Source organism: Dermatophagoides pteronyssinus, unplaced genomic scaffold (assembly GCF_027571235.1).
Source record: "Dermatophagoides pteronyssinus isolate colony J.1.1.1.1 unplaced genomic scaffold, Derpt_VIB-CSIC_2022.12 sq0024, whole genome shotgun sequence".
NCBI classification, from domain to species: domain Eukaryota; kingdom Metazoa; phylum Arthropoda; class Arachnida; order Sarcoptiformes; family Pyroglyphidae; genus Dermatophagoides; species Dermatophagoides pteronyssinus.
The window spans coordinates 21,283-40,408 of NW_027461548.1; the positions used below are offsets into that span (position 1 = coordinate 21,283).

The 19,126-nt window shown below is 34.0% G+C and overlaps 6 protein-coding genes across 8 annotated transcripts; 4 read left to right on the forward strand and 2 right to left on the reverse strand.

Annotated features, from left to right (window-relative positions):
* The first annotated feature begins 501 nt into the window (after positions 1–501).
* LOC142645835 (uncharacterized) lies at positions 502–1,118 on the forward strand. Its single transcript, XM_075823216.1, has one exon. The coding sequence runs from the start codon at positions 610–612 to the stop codon at positions 1,024–1,026; it is 417 nt and encodes a 138-aa protein (XP_075679331.1). The 5' UTR covers positions 502–609; the 3' UTR covers positions 1,027–1,118.
* A 30-nt stretch (positions 1,119–1,148) lies between these two features.
* Positions 1,149–1,865, forward strand: LOC113794894 (uncharacterized). The gene has a single exon (XM_027345045.2). It carries the CDS (start codon positions 1,290–1,292, stop codon positions 1,704–1,706), a length of 417 nt encoding a protein of 138 aa, XP_027200846.2. The 5' UTR covers positions 1,149–1,289; the 3' UTR covers positions 1,707–1,865.
* A 1,853-nt stretch (positions 1,866–3,718) lies between these two features.
* Positions 3,719–6,835, reverse strand: LOC113794890 (fatty acid CoA ligase Acsl3-like). The gene is made up of 4 exons (XM_027345039.2): positions 6,408–6,835; positions 5,283–6,301; positions 4,801–5,223; positions 3,719–4,715 (listed from the first exon to the last, which is right to left on the reverse strand). The coding sequence occupies exons 2-4, from the start codon at positions 6,217–6,219 to the stop codon at positions 3,820–3,822; spliced, it is 2,256 nt and encodes a 751-aa protein (XP_027200840.2). The 5' UTR covers positions 6,220–6,301; positions 6,408–6,835; the 3' UTR covers positions 3,719–3,819.
* Positions 6,836–7,054: 219 nt separating this feature from the next.
* Positions 7,055–8,993, forward strand: Pngl (N-glycanase Pngl). Its single transcript, XM_027345043.2, has one exon. The coding sequence runs from the start codon at positions 7,447–7,449 to the stop codon at positions 8,950–8,952; it is 1,506 nt and encodes a 501-aa protein (XP_027200844.2). The 5' UTR covers positions 7,055–7,446; the 3' UTR covers positions 8,953–8,993.
* LOC113794889 (uncharacterized) lies at positions 8,916–12,498 on the reverse strand. Its single transcript, XM_027345038.2, has 8 exons — positions 12,177–12,498; positions 11,959–12,117; positions 11,684–11,883; positions 11,073–11,622; positions 9,669–11,015; positions 9,494–9,613; positions 9,176–9,433; positions 8,916–9,119 (listed from the first exon to the last, which is right to left on the reverse strand). The coding sequence occupies exons 1-8, from the start codon at positions 12,315–12,317 to the stop codon at positions 9,009–9,011; spliced, it is 2,886 nt and encodes a 961-aa protein (XP_027200839.2). The 5' UTR covers positions 12,318–12,498; the 3' UTR covers positions 8,916–9,008.
* A 308-nt stretch (positions 12,499–12,806) lies between these two features.
* On the forward strand, positions 12,807–18,105 carry LOC113794888 (protein vav-like). Of its 3 annotated transcripts, none has more exons than XM_027345037.2 (4): positions 12,807–13,210; positions 14,133–14,484; positions 14,543–15,641; positions 15,794–18,105. In XM_027345037.2, the coding sequence occupies exons 1-4, from the start codon at positions 13,168–13,170 to the stop codon at positions 17,801–17,803; spliced, it is 3,504 nt and encodes a 1,167-aa protein (XP_027200838.2). In that variant the 5' UTR covers positions 12,807–13,167; the 3' UTR covers positions 17,804–18,105. The 3 variants fall into 3 exon arrangements, with proteins under 3 accessions (XP_027200838.2, XP_075679329.1, XP_075679330.1); XM_075823214.1 differs by lacking the exon at positions 12,807–13,210 and adding an exon at positions 13,581–13,697; XM_075823215.1 differs by lacking the exon at positions 12,807–13,210 and adding an exon at positions 13,801–13,948.
* The last annotated feature ends 1,021 nt before the right edge of the window (positions 18,106–19,126 follow it).

Consider the following 19,126-nt stretch of genomic DNA (forward strand, 5'->3'; position numbering starts at 1 on the left):
CAAAAACAAACCAAATTTAAATTGAATTTTGATCGATTGTGAAGGCAAGAAAGATGGCAAATCAATTCGGTATTGGCTATCAAATAATTCGCGTTTCCTTATTAATATTTTTAGCATTGATGGTTGTATTGAATGTCGTGGGTCTACTAAAATCCTTAGAATTATCGCATATTGTCTGGACAGTTGTGTCGTTTGTGTCGATAATAATCGGTTTGATTGGAGCGATAAAAGAACATTTTCTTTATTCATTGATATTCACTATCATATCGATCATATTGAGTACAATCTCAGTTTGGGTCGGCTTGTTCTATGGATCGGCCGGAGCAGCTTTATTATTGGTTATTGTTTCATTAATCTATACATTTATGCTTTATGATTCCGGTCGACGTCAGACCTCATTCGTAATATAAACATATCGACATTTCTTCACACCAACAATCAAACAACAATCCAATTAACTTTTTCCAATCAAATAACCAAATGAAAAATATTTGTTTTTTTTTTGATTTCCTAAATTAAATTAATGAATCTTGGTTTAAAATAAGAATTGAAACATTTCTGAAAGAAAAATATATTGTTTTGTTGTTGAACTTTTCTCTAACAGAAAAGATGGGTTTGAATCCATTTTCAAGTGGCAACAAGTATGGATTATGTTATTTATTGGTTCGCATTGTATTGGGCATCGTGATCGGTGTAATGTTAATATCAGCGATATTATCCATTATCAATAATGGTATTTTTTCCTATAGCCTTAACGGTTATATTTGGCTAATCATTTCCATTGTTTCGCTTGGCATCGGTTTTCTTGGCGTATGGCGTGAACATTTTTTTGCCATATTTTTACTATGTGTCGGTTCGCTCACAATGCTATGGCTATCCAATTATGAACGTATTTATGTCGGTATCTGGTCGAATAGTTATGCCGGCACACAAGATATGATGATGGCGATGGTGGGCCTATCAGCATTGTTTGCATTCATGTTATACACCACTGGCCACCAAGAAATGGGTTTACCAGATTTTTGAATTTTTTTCCTTGGAAAAGTTTTCACTTAATAACAATGATATTTTAATTGAATGAAAAAAATTCTCGAATAAAAATAGTGTGCAACAAAACACTCTCTTCAAACAAAATAATATTTATTTCTCTTTTGTAACCATGATTCGACCGACAACAACTTGATTCAAAGAGATTAACAACCAAAAACAAACAAACAAGCAAAATATTGCTCTGCTGTTCAGGTTTTCTCTTCGCTTGTCAGAGCTAATCCACCCATACAACAAAAAAGATGGGTTTGAATCCATTTTCAAGTGGCAACAAGTATGGATTATGTTATGCATTGGTTCGCATTGTATTGGGCATCGTGATCGGTGTAATGTTAATATCAGTACTATTATCGGTCATCAATAATGGCATTTTCGCATATAGCCTTAACGGTTATGTTTGGCTAGCCATTTCCATTGTTTCGCTTGGCATCGGTTTTCTTGGCGTATGGCGTGAACATTTTTTTGCCATATTTTTACTATGTGTCGGTTCGCTTACGATGCTATGGCTATCCAATTATGAACGCATTAATGTCGGTATCTGGTCGGGTAGTTATGTCGGTTCAGAAAGTATGATAATGACAATGGTGGGCCTATCGGCAGTGTTTGCATTCATGTTATACACTTCTGGCCATCAAGAAATGGGCTTACCAGATTTATGATTCAATTTGAATTTGCCTATATGCTAGTGGCCATCAAGAGATGAATATGCCAAAATGCTGACAACATAATTCAATCGAAACATTTCGAACATTATAATTGCATTTCGTTCAATATTGTTGTTTGCCCCCCAAAATAAAATACGTTCATTTTTTCTCCAATTTGAATATTATTGCTGATTTCTGATAAGTAGTGAATTTTCCATTTTCAATTTCGAACAACAATTTCATATGATTGTGTTGTGAATTGATTTTGTATTTACTAAATTTAACTCGAAAGTCAACAAAAGAAAGCAACAATGGATTTGATGACCGTTTGCCGATATGTATTTGGTGCGGCTGCCGGTATAGTTGGTTGTTTGACATTATTGTCACTAATTCAATATGATTATGGCAGAAATGATCTTATCTGGGCAATATGTGCTGTATTAGGATGTTGTTGCGGCGTGGTCGGTGCATGGAAAGAACATTTCCTTATGTCAGCCTTATGTGCAGTAACTTGGGCAGGATTATGGGCACTCACACATTTTAATGGCATTTTTGGTGGCTATTATTATATTAATCATGCTGATCAAGTGGAAATTGGTATGACAATCGCTAGCTGCGTCTATGCTGCCGTATTATATTCCAATGGAAAACGGGATATGGGTTTACCCACTTTCTGAACAACTAATCGAAAATATCGACTCATTGCTTTCCATATCGATTGATTGTTGTGAAATAAATTGATTTGTTCATTTTGAAAAGAGATATTAGACAATAAAAACAGATTAGATTGAATATTCATTCAATTCAATGCCTATTCATATCTGTTATAACATTTTGATTGCATTACGTTCCAATTATTCAATCAGAAATGGGCTTACCGGATTTATGATTGAATTTGAATTTTTCTTCTAAAATTTTTCCCTTGATAACAATGAAATTGTAATTGAATAAAAATAGTGTGCAAAAACAAAACAAAACACTATTAATTCCTGGCGAAAACGACAAGTGATTGAAAGAAAAATGGCCGGTAACTTTGGTTTACTTTATCCAATAGTGCGTCTTGTGGTTGGCATTCTTATCGTAGTAATGTTGATCTTGCGGATAATGTTTTTATTGGATCATTTTAGTACGTTGGTAGTATCGGAAATCGTATGGCTAATATTTGCATTCGTTACACTGATGATCGGTCTGATTGGTGTTTGGAAAGAACATTTTCTATTTACAATATTATTCATATTGATACACTTGGTGTTGTACCTGATTGGATATTCCTATGCATTCTACTATGATAATTTTATGATTGGAACAATGATACTATCCGCTATATTTGCCTATATGCTACATGCTAGCGGCCATCAAGAGATGAATATGCCAAAATGTTAACAACATAATTCAATCGAAACATTTCGAACATTATAATTGCATTTCATTCAATATTGTTGTTTGCCCCCTAAAATAAAATACGTTCATTTTTTATCGATTCGAATATTTCCTTTCTCTGCTTTTGCTGATTTGTGCGATTGTCTGATTTATAGTGAATTTTCAATTTCCAACAGCAATTTTCTTTATCATCAAATCAGATTGTGTTGTGAATTGATTTTGTATTTTTAAATTTAACTCGAAAGTCAACAAAAGAAAGCAAGGATGGATTTGATGACCATTTGCCGATATGTATTTGGTGCGGCTGCCGCTATAGTTGGTTGTTTAACATTATTGTCGCTAATTCAATATAGTTATGAAAGAAATGATCTTATCTGGGCAATATGTGCTGTAGTAGGATGTTGTTGCGGCGTGGTCGGTGCATGGAAAGAACATTTCCTTATGTCGGCCATATGTGGAGCAGCTTGGGCAGGATTATGGGCACTCACACATTTTAAAGGCTGGTATGGTGGCTTTTATTATAGAAATCATGCTATTGAAGTGGAAATTGGTATGACAATCGCTGGCTGCGTCTATGCTGCCGTATTATATTCCAATGGAAAACGGGATATGGGTTTACCCACTTTCTGAACAACTAATCGAAAACATTGTTGTGAAATAAATTTATTTGTTCATTTTGAAAAGAGATATTAGACAATAAAAACAGATTAGATAGAATATTCATTCAATTCAATGCCTATTCGTTGAATCATCTGCCGTGTGAATCATTGGCATTACTGCTGAACATATCTGTTATAACATTTTGATAACGCTTTTTGATAGCATTACGTTTCAATTTCATTGCCGCCGTCAACATTTCATTGTCCGGTGTCCACTCATCCATCACAATTTCAATCTGCACTGGTATTTCTACCGATTTAAGGCCACATTTTAAGCCAGTTTCTTGCATCAATTTGCCGATTATTTCCTTCAGTCGTTTCATCGATCTTGTCCCGTTCAATGCAAGTGAATTCAATTTTTCCTTGTTTGGCACAATTAACCCGACTAGATGATTGGCAAATCCATTACCGAAAACACAGATATGATCAATATAATTACAATTCTTCAACGTCGACTCAATCTTGCCCAATGATACATACTCCCCGTTAGCCAATTTGACTAAATCTTTTTTTCGGTCTATTATTTCGAAGGTTCCATCCGAGTGTACTTGAACAATATCACCGGTACGTACATAATGTATACCATTCTTTTCATCCTTTACATAGCCATCTTGGCTAGCCTCGGCCAGATTCAAATAACCATTCCAATGAGTTTTCGAACCTATCAATAATTCACCACGTGGACATGGAAAATCTGTTCGTCGATATCCACCTTCGGTCCAATCATCCAATTTGGCATAAATATTCAGTAATGGTGGTCCACTACGGCCATATGATAGATCATATTGATCCATGCATAATACTGGACCACAAGTCTCGGTCATGCCATAACCTTGTACTAGATTGGTATCCATGGCCATTCGACAAAATGCCTGCAATCGCGGTGACAATGGTGCACCACCTGCAATCACTTTGGCTAGATTTCCACCGAATAGTTCACGTATTTTGCAACATATTAATCCATTCAATAATGGTGTCGTATAACCTAGCAACAAAAAGATTAACGCAATCAATCAGATTCAAGTAATCGATTCAATAAGTGGTTAAGTTTTGTTGGCAAGTCAACGAACCTTTATGCGTCCAACGTAATTTATAATTGATCAGATAATCGAATAAAGCAACATGTATGGATGATCTTGCTTCCAATTTTTTATAGATTTGTGCTTGAACTCTTTTCAAAACTAATGGGGCAACCATCATTATTGTTGGCCGTAATATCGATAGATCCGATCGACTATCCGGCGAAAGACCGGGCGCACCATCAACCAATGTCAAAGGATTAGCGAAACCAATACGTCCACCAAATGCCAATAAAGTCAGTTCCACTATGGCTTCGAATATATGTGCTTGTGGCAAAAAACTGGCCAATATATGGTTACTACCATCCACAACCAATTCCGGTACAGCAGATAATGCTGTGGGGATACTTTTTATCACTTGCGCAGCTGTTAATTGTACACCTTTCGGTATTCCCGTACTACCTGATGTGAATACTATTTCAATAGAAAATACTTTAATAGACATTATTCTTTTTCATTTTGGTTAAGCTTACCGATTAGCGAAATATCATCTTTATCTAGTGGTCTACATAGTTGTTCTTCATCATCACTTGATTTGATTCGATCCAAATGACATTGACCCATCAATTCGATTCGATCGAATGGAATCATATCCATTTGACCGATTGGTTTGGTGTAATCTTTTTCGTTTTCCAGGATTTCGGACGATACTTTCAACGCTCGACGACGAAGATAGATAATTTTGTCGATATTTATTTTCTGATTAGCTATGGTTGCACGAACTTTAGGCAATAGATCCCATGATGTAAACATATAACGTGCTTTGGTTTCCCGGATGGCATGTGCAATACCGGATTCACCCAATGTTGCATAAACATTCACCTGAACCAAACCGGCACGCGCTATTGCAAATTGCATCAAAAGAAATTCGGCACAGGTTTCGCAGAGAATAACCACCGGCTCATTACGCTCAATACCGGAAAGCCGAAGACCGTGAGCAATGTTAGTGATACGATCGTATATTTGTCGAAAATTAATCCATTGATAATGATCCGATAGCTTACGTTTCTTTATTTTGCGTCCATCTTTATCATCTTCGAGGTATTCATAGTAAACATGACGATAACCGATAACGGGATTTTCATTTGGAAAATATTGATAATGTTTTTCAATAAAATCGTTCAATGTCTGACAATCGCTATCATTGATGAATGTGCAATTCAATATAGAATCTTCATCATGAATGCCAACCCAAGGCGAATCAATATCGTTGGCATCGATTTTTTTGGAACGAATTCGTTCCGATTTATGCAATTTTTGTTTTGGATTCTGCCACCACACATAAATGGGTAATGTCAGATAAGTGTACAATGTAACAATTATATCGATGACAATTATCAATATATTTGTTGCTGATATTTTATTTTTACTTGTCCCATCACCATTATTTCTATCCGAATCGATTGTCATTATTGATTGTTGATTAGTTGATTAGTAGATATTATATTATTTATTTATTTATTTGAGCAAATCACTTTACTGACGAACAAATCTAAAAGCAAAACCAAGTAAATAGATTATTCAAATTAGTCTTTTTTCACTTTCAGCATGAAATATCATGATTAATCAATTTTGAAAATAGAGTAACAAAAACCAACCGAATGCTAAACATTCAACTCATTTAAATAGTGGTTGTTGAACTGGCAGAACCAAGGATTTCCTCTCCACAATCGGTGATGATTTTTTCTTCTGCTATTTTTTTCTATTTAAAATGATGATTATTTTTTATAAATTCAATTCATACAGAGTTGATAGGTTTTTTTTGGAAAATCGTGGCTTTTGCTGCTGTACTTGAAAATCGAATGATCATTTGATTTTTTGATAAAAGATTTGATTAGAAGGAAACTGACATCAAATGCAAAATGACGTGTTCACAATTTCTTTCGAATATGGGTAAATGTCAAACAAACATCATCAGCTCCGGCTTTCTCATTAATTTTTTTCAAGCAGAGAAAAAATTGACATTTAGTGGTTATTTGATCGGTAAATTTACCGGTGATGGCGATGAAGTGTATTAATGATGATCATGACAGAAAAGAGAGAGTGAGAAAAAATTTGTCATACGATTGATGAGATTTAAATGAATGTGAGAAAACCATCAATCAATAATGGAATGATCATTCCTTTGAACAACAAATGACATTTTTTTCAAAATGATCTTCACACTTGATATTTTTTGGAATTTATTTTTAAAATAATTATCATCATCATCATATGATGAACGAATTAATCGATAGTTGGCGATTATTTGTGTTTATGTTTTTTTCGATTCAACAATTCAATTGTTTGAGTTGACATTAAAATAATAAAATTGTAATGAATGAATCAGCAGTATGTAAATCTTTTTTCGTGGAAAATCAACAACAACAAAACATGGACATAACTGAATAATTAATGAATTTTGTTTAACAATTTCAACAATGATTCAAGGATTTTTTCGGTCAGCAACAAATCATACGACTTGCCTTTAAAATACGTACTCTGAATCTATGCCGATAATCTGGTGTTGTCATCATTTTTTATGACTAAACTGGTTAATATTTTTGATTATTGTTTGGGTTTTTGTCACAAGGAAACCAAGCCAACGCGTATTTACGATCAACTAATCTTTTTTTAAACATTTTTTTAATACTAAAAATGCCGCCCATCGATTATAATCGATACTATTCCATCATAACCGATCATAATTATATACGTCATTTTGGTCAATATGATGATCGATACCGACAAACTGTTCATCAATTGATTCCTTGGAAACGTTTTAATGAAGATTTTGAGCATCTACCTAATAATGATGATGATGATGATGGCAACCAAATGGATCGTCGTGATTATTGTCTGATAAGATTACTGGAATATTTTAAACAAGAATTGTTTAGCTGGGTAAATTCATTGAAATGTGATGATTGTAATGGAAAAGAATGTACGCTTTTGAATTGTCGTCGTACGAATGACACTGAATACTATTGTCAAATGATTGAAGTGTACAAATGTCCTGAATGTAGCGCAATTATTGAATTTCCACGATATAATCATGCGGGTCGTTTATTGGAAACCCGACGTGGTCGTTGTGGTGAATGGGCACTTTGTTTTGCATATATTTGTTTTGTTTTTGGCTACGATATTCGTATGGTGAATCATGTTGATGATCACGTTTGGACGGAAATATATAGTGATCATCAAAAACGATGGCTACATTGCGATCCATGTGAAAACTCATTCGACAATCCCTTATTATATGAATGTGGATGGAAAAAACCAGCTACATTGATCATTGCAAATGGAATGTATGAATGTCGTGATGTCACATGGCGTTATTGTTCGGAATGGCGTAAAACTGTTCGCCTCCGTAGCCAATTATTCGATGAAAATCGTTTACAAACATTGATCGACCAAATTAATCGTCGATTGCAATCAAAACTTTCATCTAGTGAATATAATCTAATTGTTGAACGCTGGCTGGGTGAAATGGTTGAATTGATACGAACACCTGATCAAGATATTCGTCAACCATCCGATTCTAAAGCTATTCAAGGTCGTATCAGCGGATCAATCGAATGGAGACAATCACGCGGTGAATCAAAACATTGTTATCATGAATTTGATTTGAATCAACTTTGCCGTCAAATCCTGTACGATTGTCAACGTGATGAATATTCGGTTGTTTATTCGGATTCGAAAAAGAAATCGACAATAATGAAAGGATGGCAATCCGGCTGCTATGAATCTTGCCACATCTTTCGTATGATAGAACATGATTGGCAAATGTGTTACCTGAGTCGACAAAGATATTGTGACCAAAAGGATATCGGTTCTATACGATGGCGATTTCGATTACCATCCAATCACAGCATTGAATGGAACCGAATCAGCATTCTAGTCCAGGGTCGAACATATGAATCCGGTGTCATCGAACTTTGCATTATATTGGAACCATGCAAAACACAATTATCATTCAATCTAAACGAAACGTTTCATTTGAATCGAAATGAATTGCATCCAGCAACCGAATGCTTTGACATTGAAGCAAAATTAATGTTTGGCGAAGGTGAAATAGCATGGCAACATGCTCAACTTTTTCGACAAAAACTGTTACCAAAAAACGATTCTCATCAACATTTATTTACAATTTCAATTGATTAATTTAAAAAAAAATTAATAAAAAAAATTTTTGATAAAAAATATCACAGATAAATAGTTCAATACATTTGTTTAGGATTGATCAATGGATATCTATTCAAACGACATAGACCCGATTTGTTGGATGAAAAAATCCATGAATAGGATGAAAGGTTTGGATTCCAGCAACACTTTTAACAGGGAAACAAATTAAAAATTTGATAAATTTCGATTTGATTGAGATTACCTTGTTGATTGCATAATATCGATAAAGATCATTTTTCGTCAACAATCGAACATTTGACGATGCAGTACGGCCCTGTAAAATTGCATCAGGTTTTTGACAATCTTCATAGATGAAAAAATATTTATCAAAAAAATCATCCATCTGGTGATTAAGATCCAAACATTCGTTTATCATCACGCATTTTTTTATCGATGATGATTCTTGTGAGTTGTTTTGTCGATCTAGATCCATATTTGCCAATTTGGTGGCATATAAGGTCTAAAATCATATAAAATGTTAGTGATAAGACAACATTACTCATTAACAGGTAAATATTACATAATTGCCAGATTTCACATTTTTCGAACATCCCGGTTTCTTTAGCATTTTTGTGGTAAATAATTTACCCGATTCTGATGCATATGCAATCAAATACATCCATGGTGATAATGACATGTCCTATTTTTCAACAAAAAAAAAACAATAATTCATTTCAATAAATCAAAATACCAACCGTATAATTATCGTCGGCATTCGATATGATCGTATGACGATTATCCTGACCACTATCGACAGGAATATCCAGCAAATAGAATCCGATAAGACTACCTTTTCGTACCATTGCCATTTGTATCATATGTTTAGTCCATAATGGCTGATAAACTAGAATTTTCTGACATGGACGACATTCAATCTGGCGATATAATCCATCCCAATGGATATGATAGATGAACGAATGATTCAACGATGAACAAACATACATATCTCGATTTAGCCATTGAATCGATAATAATGGTTGACATTTCAGATTACCATTCTCATCATATGGTAATAGACGTTTATTTTCGGCAATTGGTTGCTCATCGTCAACAGGCAATCGCCAAAGACATGAAACTCCAGTATTGAATGCACCAACAATCATATTATATGGCGCAAATGGATACCAATCAATACTATTACAATTGAGATAACGAGGAAATCGATCCTGCAGCACGAGTATAGGCTCAACTTGCAACAGATAATTTATATTATAACTACCGTCCAATTGATTAGGATGTGGTATCGATAAGATTCGGATGTGACCATCTTCACTGGCGATTGCAACTAACCCTAACCTTTTTAATCGTGATGATTGTGGTTGTTGTTGTGGTTGCTGTTCATAGGAAACACCCCATGGACACCAACAAATTTCAAGTACATCACCGTATGATGTCCAATCAATATTCAATGCTAAACGAGCTTGTTGCATGTTGCATTCTTCTGTTGTCGCATTTTTCACTGAATTCAATGGGCCAACATTCCATAATTGCAGACAAATTTGATCGGGTCGTTCATTTTGAAGCAATTCATCAAAATTCGAGGTAGCTAATATTAGATATTGATCACGTTGTGCCTTCATTTCGGTCATCAATATCTGATCAAATTGGCTTCGACAATCGAAACCAGTTGATTCGATAGTGAATGGTATTGGACACCAGGCAATAGCTGAAACACAATTGCCCACATTAAACATTGAATTATTATCGTCCAAACGAATCGATTCAAATGTTGATAAATGTTTCATCTGATTATCACCTGAATCCATCGAAATTGTCGATTTGAAATTCGTTGCTGTGGGACAATTTTGATGAATGGAAAAATTTCGATTAATTATACGATAATCATCTGGCTTTGGTAACATATTTGAAAACAATATTTCATCATTAGATAATGATATTGTCGTTTGTTTATGCCATTCAAGAAGTTGTTCCAAATAATGTGGTGTTCGGGAACCTGAACCCGATTGCACAATCTGATTTGATAATTGTTTTTTCGTCACAAAAATATCGAATTGTTCTTTCAATTCATCGTCGAATAATTCCTAAATAATAAAATAATAATAAAACAAAACAATGAACAATTCAATTCCAAAACATACATCGTGATAATGGAAAAAGTGTTCAACAACACTGATATCAAGCCAATTGAAACGATTTCGTGAACGTTCTCGTTGTTGCTGTTGACATTCATTCAATGAACACTGAAACCAAAATTTTCGCCAACGACAACGACGATAATGATTTTCCAGTTCGAAACGATATTTGAATTGTGTTGGACACATTGAATTATAACATGAATATAGACCCTTTGGGTTGATAGCAACAGTTTTGCTGATTGTTTTTTCGATTTTTTGATTGCCATTCTCATCATCATTACTGCCATCTTCTCGGATTAAATGATGAACAATGAGAGAAATGATATGTTCCAAATCCTTATCATTTAATGCTTTTGTTGTTTTTGGTTCAATTTTATTATCTGTTTCATTTGAATTTATTCCCACTTCCAATTCATCATCATTTTCATCTGCTGAAGATTTTGCCGAAAAATCTTCGTCATCATCGTTTTTTAGCCGTGTTTTCTTGGATTTTTTTCTATCATCCTCATCCTCGTCATCAGCTAGTTCGAGTGATCGAAATTTCTTGATTGCTCTTTGTAATTATTTGAAAAATGTTTTCAAAATTAACAAAAATAGAAATAGATGACACTCACTTTAAAGCGGAATTTCGTTTTTTCCCCCGGTTGTTTGAAATATCCTTAATCGTTTCGATATCATCACCATTATCATCGTTATTATCATTTTCGTCAATTGATGGATCAGCGGTAGAGTGAATCGAACGTAAATGGATAGCTAACGAATGTATTTTCAAACGTTTACCACATATTTCACATTCACGAAAAAGTTGATCCGTCTTTTTGTTTTGATATGCAAATAATGAATTAGATTCGAAAATGGGTATTATAATCATCAATTTCGGTCAACATACCGATTTACCACATATTTGAGCATGGAATACCATTCCTAAAAAACTTCGAAAGGTTTTCGAACATATCGGACATCGAAGTTGTTTGAGCACAGTTAACGCTCGACGATACCCTTGTTTGATTTCTATATCGTTCATCGGTCTATCTTCATTGATTAATGCCTAAAATGTGTGTGCGAGAAAAAAAAATAAAAAATAAATTCAAATTTCATGTATCGAACCTGGCCTTGATGTTCGACAAGTATATGATGATCACAGTCATTTACTTTTCTTGCCACAAATCCACATAACGAACAACGATATTCATCAGCTTTGGCGACTATGTTGTCCAATGTTGATTCCTCTTTTTTCTTTCGACCCATTTCGATCAAATAAAAACCAAATTAAAAAATGTCACAAAAAATTGAATCAATAATATGACCAAATCAATAAAATTCCACGTTTTTTCGATTCTCATCATGAATGATGTTTTGATGTTTTGGGGGATTCCAAATGTCCATTCAAATACAACGTTACACAATGAATTTGAATATTATTTTCCAAAAACAAAACAAATAAATTTTAATTGGATCGATTTAAAAAAAAAAATATCGACAAAAACAAACAAACAAAATAGGGTCAAAACGGATATCAGAAATATCCATTTGTTATTTTGTTCAATCAATTTTGTTCGCGGTCAAAACTGACCACAAAAAAATTATTTTCGTTTTCGAATGAACAATCGAATGTTATTCGAACAGCAGCATAAGCACAACAAGCGTTCAATTATGGCCATAACCGCCATATAGCCATAACCATGTATTATGTGAGAACGTAAGGCGAACAACGTAAAGAATGTTGAAGCGCGCACACACTTGTTGAACGCGTAAGCTCGACAACAACTTGTTTGATTCGAAAAAAACTTCGAATGGAATGGACTCGATCTTTTAGTATTCGAATGTTGTCTCTGCAAACTTATCACACACACCTTGACCCATTCACTCGCCAAATAAAATTGTTTGTTTTGATTCGACTGCCAACGACATTTTTTCTGAATCGAAAACTAATCCAAATTAAGAAAAAAGATGTCAATACTTTTTTGCTTTGAAGAAATTTAAATTTGTTTCTGTCATCCTCATTATCATTATTGAAAAGAAAACACCTTTATTTGGATTTGGATGTGTTCAATTTTTGTTTGTTTTTTGTCCTAAAAATTCTTCATTTGAATGAATTATGACCAGTGAACAACCAAAACATCTTATGCCAGCTACAAATTGTAAGTTTTTGAAAAAATTTGTTTTTTGATCCAAGTGAAAATATGTTCAATCGATTCTATCTTTTAAGTTATTTTTGTCGTTTTGCAATGAAACATAAGCAATTCTATTGATCAATTCTCTTAAATCAAAAAATAATATTCATCTTGTTTGTCGATAAAATGATAGTATCATCATGTCCAAATCGAATAGTCTTAACCAAAACAGCTAATAAGTGAGAGAGAGAGAGAACTCCCCGTTTTTACAAAATATTATTTCTACTGTCGAGGTCATGGGTCAAAGGTCTTTCTCATCATCAAAATATCTTTCTTTTTTAAAATAAAAATTGATCCACAATCCCCAGTCCCATTTCTTTTCCCCGGACCGTATACATTCTCTCACACACACCAGCCAACCATACTCCCCCTTTTGGACTGGTTTTTGTTTGTGAATTTTTTTCTCACACCATTTTCATCATCATCATTATCATACACCGCCGATATATTTGGGGTATTTTGAATTGCAATTGAATGAATGTCCTTGCTGCTGCTTGCTTTTTTTTGATGGTGGTGCTCTACAACCCCGATACTCTGCATTTTACTGCAGTGTTCACACAGGGAGATGGCAAGCAAGTGAGTGAGAGAGAGAGAGAAAGACATTGGCCAAAATGTCGCCAATGGTGGACGACGATTTTTTCTTCTTTTCGTACTGTGCACTTTGTGCTTAAATTGAAATATAAGAAACTTGCACCTAGACAAAAGGTCAACCAAAAAGAAAAAGATTGAATTGGTTATCAATAAGTGAAGTAGTTGGACAGACAAAAAAACTTGGACCTGGAGAAAGGGACTCTAAGATCATTCGTTTTTTAGATGTTGCCAATGGATGTTGTTTCTTTATTCTTAGATTAGACATTTAAATTGGAATTTTGTTTTTCTTCATTTATAGTTGTTGATCTCAACCGATCCTCACCATCCACCACAACAAATGACATGATGGTGGCCGAACATTCATCACCATTGAACCATATTCAATCATTATCACCAAGTATGGCAATTGTTTCCACAAATGTTGCTGCATCACCATCAACGACACCTACGAGTCCATTTTTTCGTACAAATTGCCACTCGAATCAAAATCGAATGGATGATCAATATCAATACAGCCAACAGCAGCAACAACAACAACAAGGTTGGTTTCTTCGACATCGACAACAACAAGAACAATTAATGGAATTATCATCATCCAAACGGTCACATGAAGAAGATGTTTATGAAGATCTTTGCTATGTAACCCTCAGGTAAACTTCAATTCGAATATTTGAATCATATTTGAATTTAATTTTCATTCAAAATTAGATCCAACAATAATAATAATAATAGTAATAATCGTGATTCCAATAATACGGCTATCCATAATTTGAATTATCAATCATCCAATTCGTCAATCCAATCGAAACGTGATTACTGTTTAAAAGAATTGATAGAAACTGAGAAAAATTATTGTGAAGCATTACAGATGATAATCGATCATTTTTGTCAACCATTAATACGAATTGTGCCTGTTAAACACCGTAACGTTATATTTTCAAATTTACAATCATTATCCGAATTACATTGGAAATTGTATCAAGATTTATATCGTACTAATCATAATGGTGGTCAATATCCAAGATCCATTAACAATAACAGTAATAATAATATACCGGCATATCCATCCAACTGTAGTTCGCCAAGTGTGTCCACCTGTTCCACATCATCATCATTATCATCATCATCTGCTCATCCAATACAGATGCATCGAACCGGTACAATTTCATCATGTTTTCTTTCAATACGAGATCGATTTCTAAATTATGGCCAATATTGTTCGAATCTTCCAAAAGCTCAACAATTATTGGATGAATTATGTGGCCAGGATCCGGTTATCGAACATTGGGTTGGCCAATGTCAACAGGAAGCTAACCAAGGAAGATTTAAACTTCGGGATCTACTTAGTTTACCGATGCAACGAATACTCAAATATCATCTGTTGTTAGGCGAATTAATCCGTAATACTAGTGATCAACATGAAGATTTTGAAGGCCTACGGCATGCCTATGATATGATGCTCGATATTGGCGCCTATATCAATGAAATGAAACGTGATACCGAAACATTAGAAATCATTAATGATGTTCAACGATCAATTATCGATTTATCCATGCCCGATGATTATCAACTTAAAGATTATGGCCGATTGATTAAAGATGGTGAAGTACGAATGCGTGGACCATCCACTCAAGATAACGATAATGGTATTAATGTTGTTCATGGTAATTGTAACTATAATAATCGAATGACAACACGGTTAAAGAATCGATATATATTTGTATTCGATAAAGTAATGTTGATGTGTAAAACTATTCGCAGCCTTCAATATTCATATAAAGAGGCAATCGTACTCGAAGAATACAAGGTAAGCACGCATTTTAATTAACAAAAATCTAATTGATTTTGGCATTGCATTGCAATTTGTCATAATGCTCTGCTTCATTAATGTTTTTATGATTAATCCTCTTATAATCGAATATTATTTTTGTTTTGTTTCATTGAAAAATGTCATTATAGCTGGAAGATATGTCGACTTGTAGCCCGATTTCAAAATTGACAAAAAATTGGTCATCCGGTTGGTCATTGGTACATTGTCGTACAAAACAACCTTATACATTTTTTGTTAAAAATGAAGAAATCAAACGAAAATGGATCGAAGCAATCGAACGTGCTCAGGATAATGTTCGACCCAAACAACTGAATCAAACTGATCATCATTTAGCACTGGCTACAGTTGCACCTGCAACCTGTTGTGCTAGTTGTCATAAACTTTTAAAAGGAACCTGGTTTCAAGCATATCAATGTTATGTTTGTAATATTGCTCTGCATAAAACATGTATCACAACGGTACGTTCCTGTGCACAGATGATGCATCAACGACAATCATCTATCGATGCCAATCAATCATCACCATCAAACGATAATAAGCATGACCATCATCATCATTCGGTCAATTCGAATCGTGCTGAACCGCCGACACCATCCAAAAACAAACAAAGAATTCTTGCCAAAGCTATTTCTGCACATTATGTTGATGGACAATTACCAATGGAACCCAATGATACAATAGTTGTTTATTCAACAAATGGACCATTTAGTTATGGTCTTAATCTTCGTCTCAGTGAAGAAGGTTCTTTTCCAAATGCCTGTATAACCGAATTGATGGCTGATTCACCGTCCAATGCATCATCATCCAATATTGATTCCCCAACATGTTCATCGGTGTTTCGATTCTGTTATGATGATCAGACTGTTCAACAACAACAACATCATCATCAATCAAATGATTCGACGACATCGATGACTCAAACACTGCCAAGAAAATTGCATCAATCCAATTGGATAATGCCAACATCACCGTTAGCTGTATCGACACCTGCATTGAATAAAGAGGACATTTTCTTTGCCAACGATAATAAATCAATAATGAAAACTAATCAATCGTCATCATCAATGAATCCAGCAATGATACAAGATGGCAATTTAAGGCTCTTTTTCGGTAATGGTTATAATCTTGAAGAATATGCTTGGTTTGCCGGTTCCATGGATCGTGATACAGCACAAACTACATTGAATCCACTGCCGAATGGATCATTTTTGGTACGAATATCGCCCAAACAAAAGAATAGCTATGCTATTAGCATTAATTATAAAGGTCTTGTTAATCATATGCGCGTTCAAGTGACATATATGAATGGTATTCAACCAACAATTTTAGATTCGAATGCGCAAACTAATCAACAACAACCACAGCAGCATAATCTTCAACCACCAGATAAACCGACTCATTTCTATCTTTCCGAACGACGATATTTTCGTACTATTGTCGACCTGATTCGATGGTATGAATTGAATTCCTTGGCCGAATCATTTAATATGGTCAATACTAAACTTTTGTTACCATATAAAAAAGCCTATTGCAATGAAATATTGGGGGATGCTATTGCATTATATGCATTCACTGGCACATCATCAGCCGCATCATCATTTCTATCATTGCGTAAAGGTGATCATATCACTGTTCTATCACGTGCAGCCGAAGATAAAGGCTGGTGGAAAGGGCAGATTGATGATCGTTTAGGTTATTTCCCATTCAAATATGTTGAGCCAACATCATATTCACTGAAAAGATTGTTTGATATTCAACATGAAACCAATCAACAATATCAACAGCCATCATTACAACAGGATGATTCCTTTGGTGCTATGACAACATCGACACAAATGACTGATGTATCATCACCACAATCATCACCTGCTAATAAAGTGGATGAAAACAAACAGCAAATGCCATCGCCATCTTCATCCTCAACAACATCATCAGCAGAAACAAGTTCACCAACAACATTATCATCACCGGTCAATTCGGATCGAGATTCCCCACAATCATCATCATCATCATCAAATATATTGCATTCTCGTCAAGCATCAAGTGATGCAGGTATTGGCGATGATCTGGGCCAATTAACAATCAATAATCAAAATGATAGTAATGACGATAATAAGCATAATGCTGACAATTTATAACCAAAAACAATGAACATCATCTAGTCAAATGCATTATTTGCAAAACAAAACCATTCAAACTGTCAACCACACCACCAAGCAACATTACAATTAACACTTCATTAACATGTCAATCTAATCATGTTTGTTTGTCTGCCAAAAAACCAAGCTACTATTTTTTTAGAAAAATTTCGCCAATTGTCGATCTCAATCTCTAATTTTGTAATAATCACTTTAATATCTTTTATATACTCCTATATTATGCACATTAATATGCTCTTTTCTCCTTATAATACCGATTGAATAAAAACATGAAAACGAAATTGAAAAAATCAATCATCAATCATAATACAGATGCTGTGTATGAATGAATTGAATTGACTAACTTGTTTTAATATCTGTCATAATAAAATCCTATATAATTATGATTCGAATACCAAACCTTTAAAACATTTTTTCAATCATAATGGTAATTGTTTCGAATTTCAATATTATTTTTTTGATTGGAAAAAACCTTTGGACAACATGATCTGCTGTCATTGGAACAATTGATAATTTCTTTGGGTTTTGCATTGACAAAATGTTGATTGAATTTTTGTTGACTATAAAAGATATTGATTTCCGATTCAATAAGTAATGGAAACAAAATTAATACAAACTAAAGCCATTTGCTCTATATATCTCTCTGGATTGAGGGCAATGGCAAAAAGAGTAACAACGGCAAAAAATTGTCCATTTTAATCATAGTGAATAATCAATGGAAAGTTGTATCGTTCAAGTTGTAATACGGTTTATTATGTTTCATTTCTTAATTCATTCGAGGAAATGAAAGAAAAACATTTCTTTATCTTTGTTTGATTTGTGCTTGAAGGAAACCCTGTTTTGTTGTCCGTATAAGTGCGAGATTGTTTTGATTATTTGTTTGCAATGGTCGTTTCCTATTTGGTTAATGATGATGATCATTTTAATTCCATTATCATTATCCAATGTTTAAGAGATTTTTGTCACAATCAAACCAAATAAAACATTGTCACCCATTTGGATGGTTAATTTTACTAAAAAAACAATAATAATCACTCCAATGATGACCATACAGTAATCACTTCCGATCCGATTGAATAACATTGAATGATGATCAATGAACAATATCAAGCGAATTTTTCATTTTATTTTTTGTTGTCAGATTCAGCAAACATTGATTTTTAAAAACTAAATTAATGTAGGTGGTCAAACGCCAAACAAATTTAATTGCACCGTGATGATTATCATATGGGAAAAACAAGCTCTTTTGGATCACACAATCAAATCAAAAAATAAAAACAAAATATAAAAAATTATACCCGT

Excerpts from the sequence above, each read along its gene's own strand:
- LOC142645835 (XM_075823216.1), top strand. The coding sequence starts at position 610 with ATGGGTTTGAATCCATTTTCAAGTGGCAACAAGTATGGATTATGTTAT.
- LOC113794894 (XM_027345045.2), top strand. The coding sequence starts at position 1,290 with ATGGGTTTGAATCCATTTTCAAGTGGCAACAAGTATGGATTATGTTAT.
- LOC113794890 (XM_027345039.2), bottom strand. The coding sequence starts at position 6,219 with ATGACAATCGATTCGGATAGAAATAATGGTGATGGGACAAGTAAAAAT. Across the intron at positions 5,224-5,282 it reads AGATGATATTTCGCTAATCG|TATTCACATCAGGTAGTACG; the intron begins GTAAGCTTAACC and ends CTATTGAAATAG. Across the intron at positions 4,716-4,800 it reads ATTACGTTGGACGCATAAAG|GTTATACGACACCATTATTG; the intron begins GTTCGTTGACTT and ends TTTTGTTGCTAG.
- Pngl (XM_027345043.2), top strand. The coding sequence starts at position 7,447 with ATGCCGCCCATCGATTATAATCGATACTATTCCATCATAACCGATCAT.
- LOC113794889 (XM_027345038.2), bottom strand. The coding sequence starts at position 12,317 with ATGGGTCGAAAGAAAAAAGAGGAATCAACATTGGACAACATAGTCGCC. Across the intron at positions 11,016-11,072 it reads ACTTTTTCCATTATCACGAT|GAATTATTCGACGATGAATT; the intron begins GTATGTTTTGGA and ends TTTATTATTTAG. Across the intron at positions 9,434-9,493 it reads ATGTGAAATCTGGCAATTAT|ACCTTATATGCCACCAAATT; the intron begins GTAATATTTACC and ends ATATGATTTTAG.
- LOC113794888 (XM_027345037.2), top strand. The coding sequence starts at position 13,168 with ATGACCAGTGAACAACCAAAACATCTTATGCCAGCTACAAATT. Across the intron at positions 14,485-14,542 it reads CTTTGCTATGTAACCCTCAG|ATCCAACAATAATAATAATA; the intron begins GTAAACTTCAAT and ends ATTCAAAATTAG. Across the intron at positions 15,642-15,793 it reads TCGTACTCGAAGAATACAAG|CTGGAAGATATGTCGACTTG; the intron begins GTAAGCACGCAT and ends ATGTCATTATAG.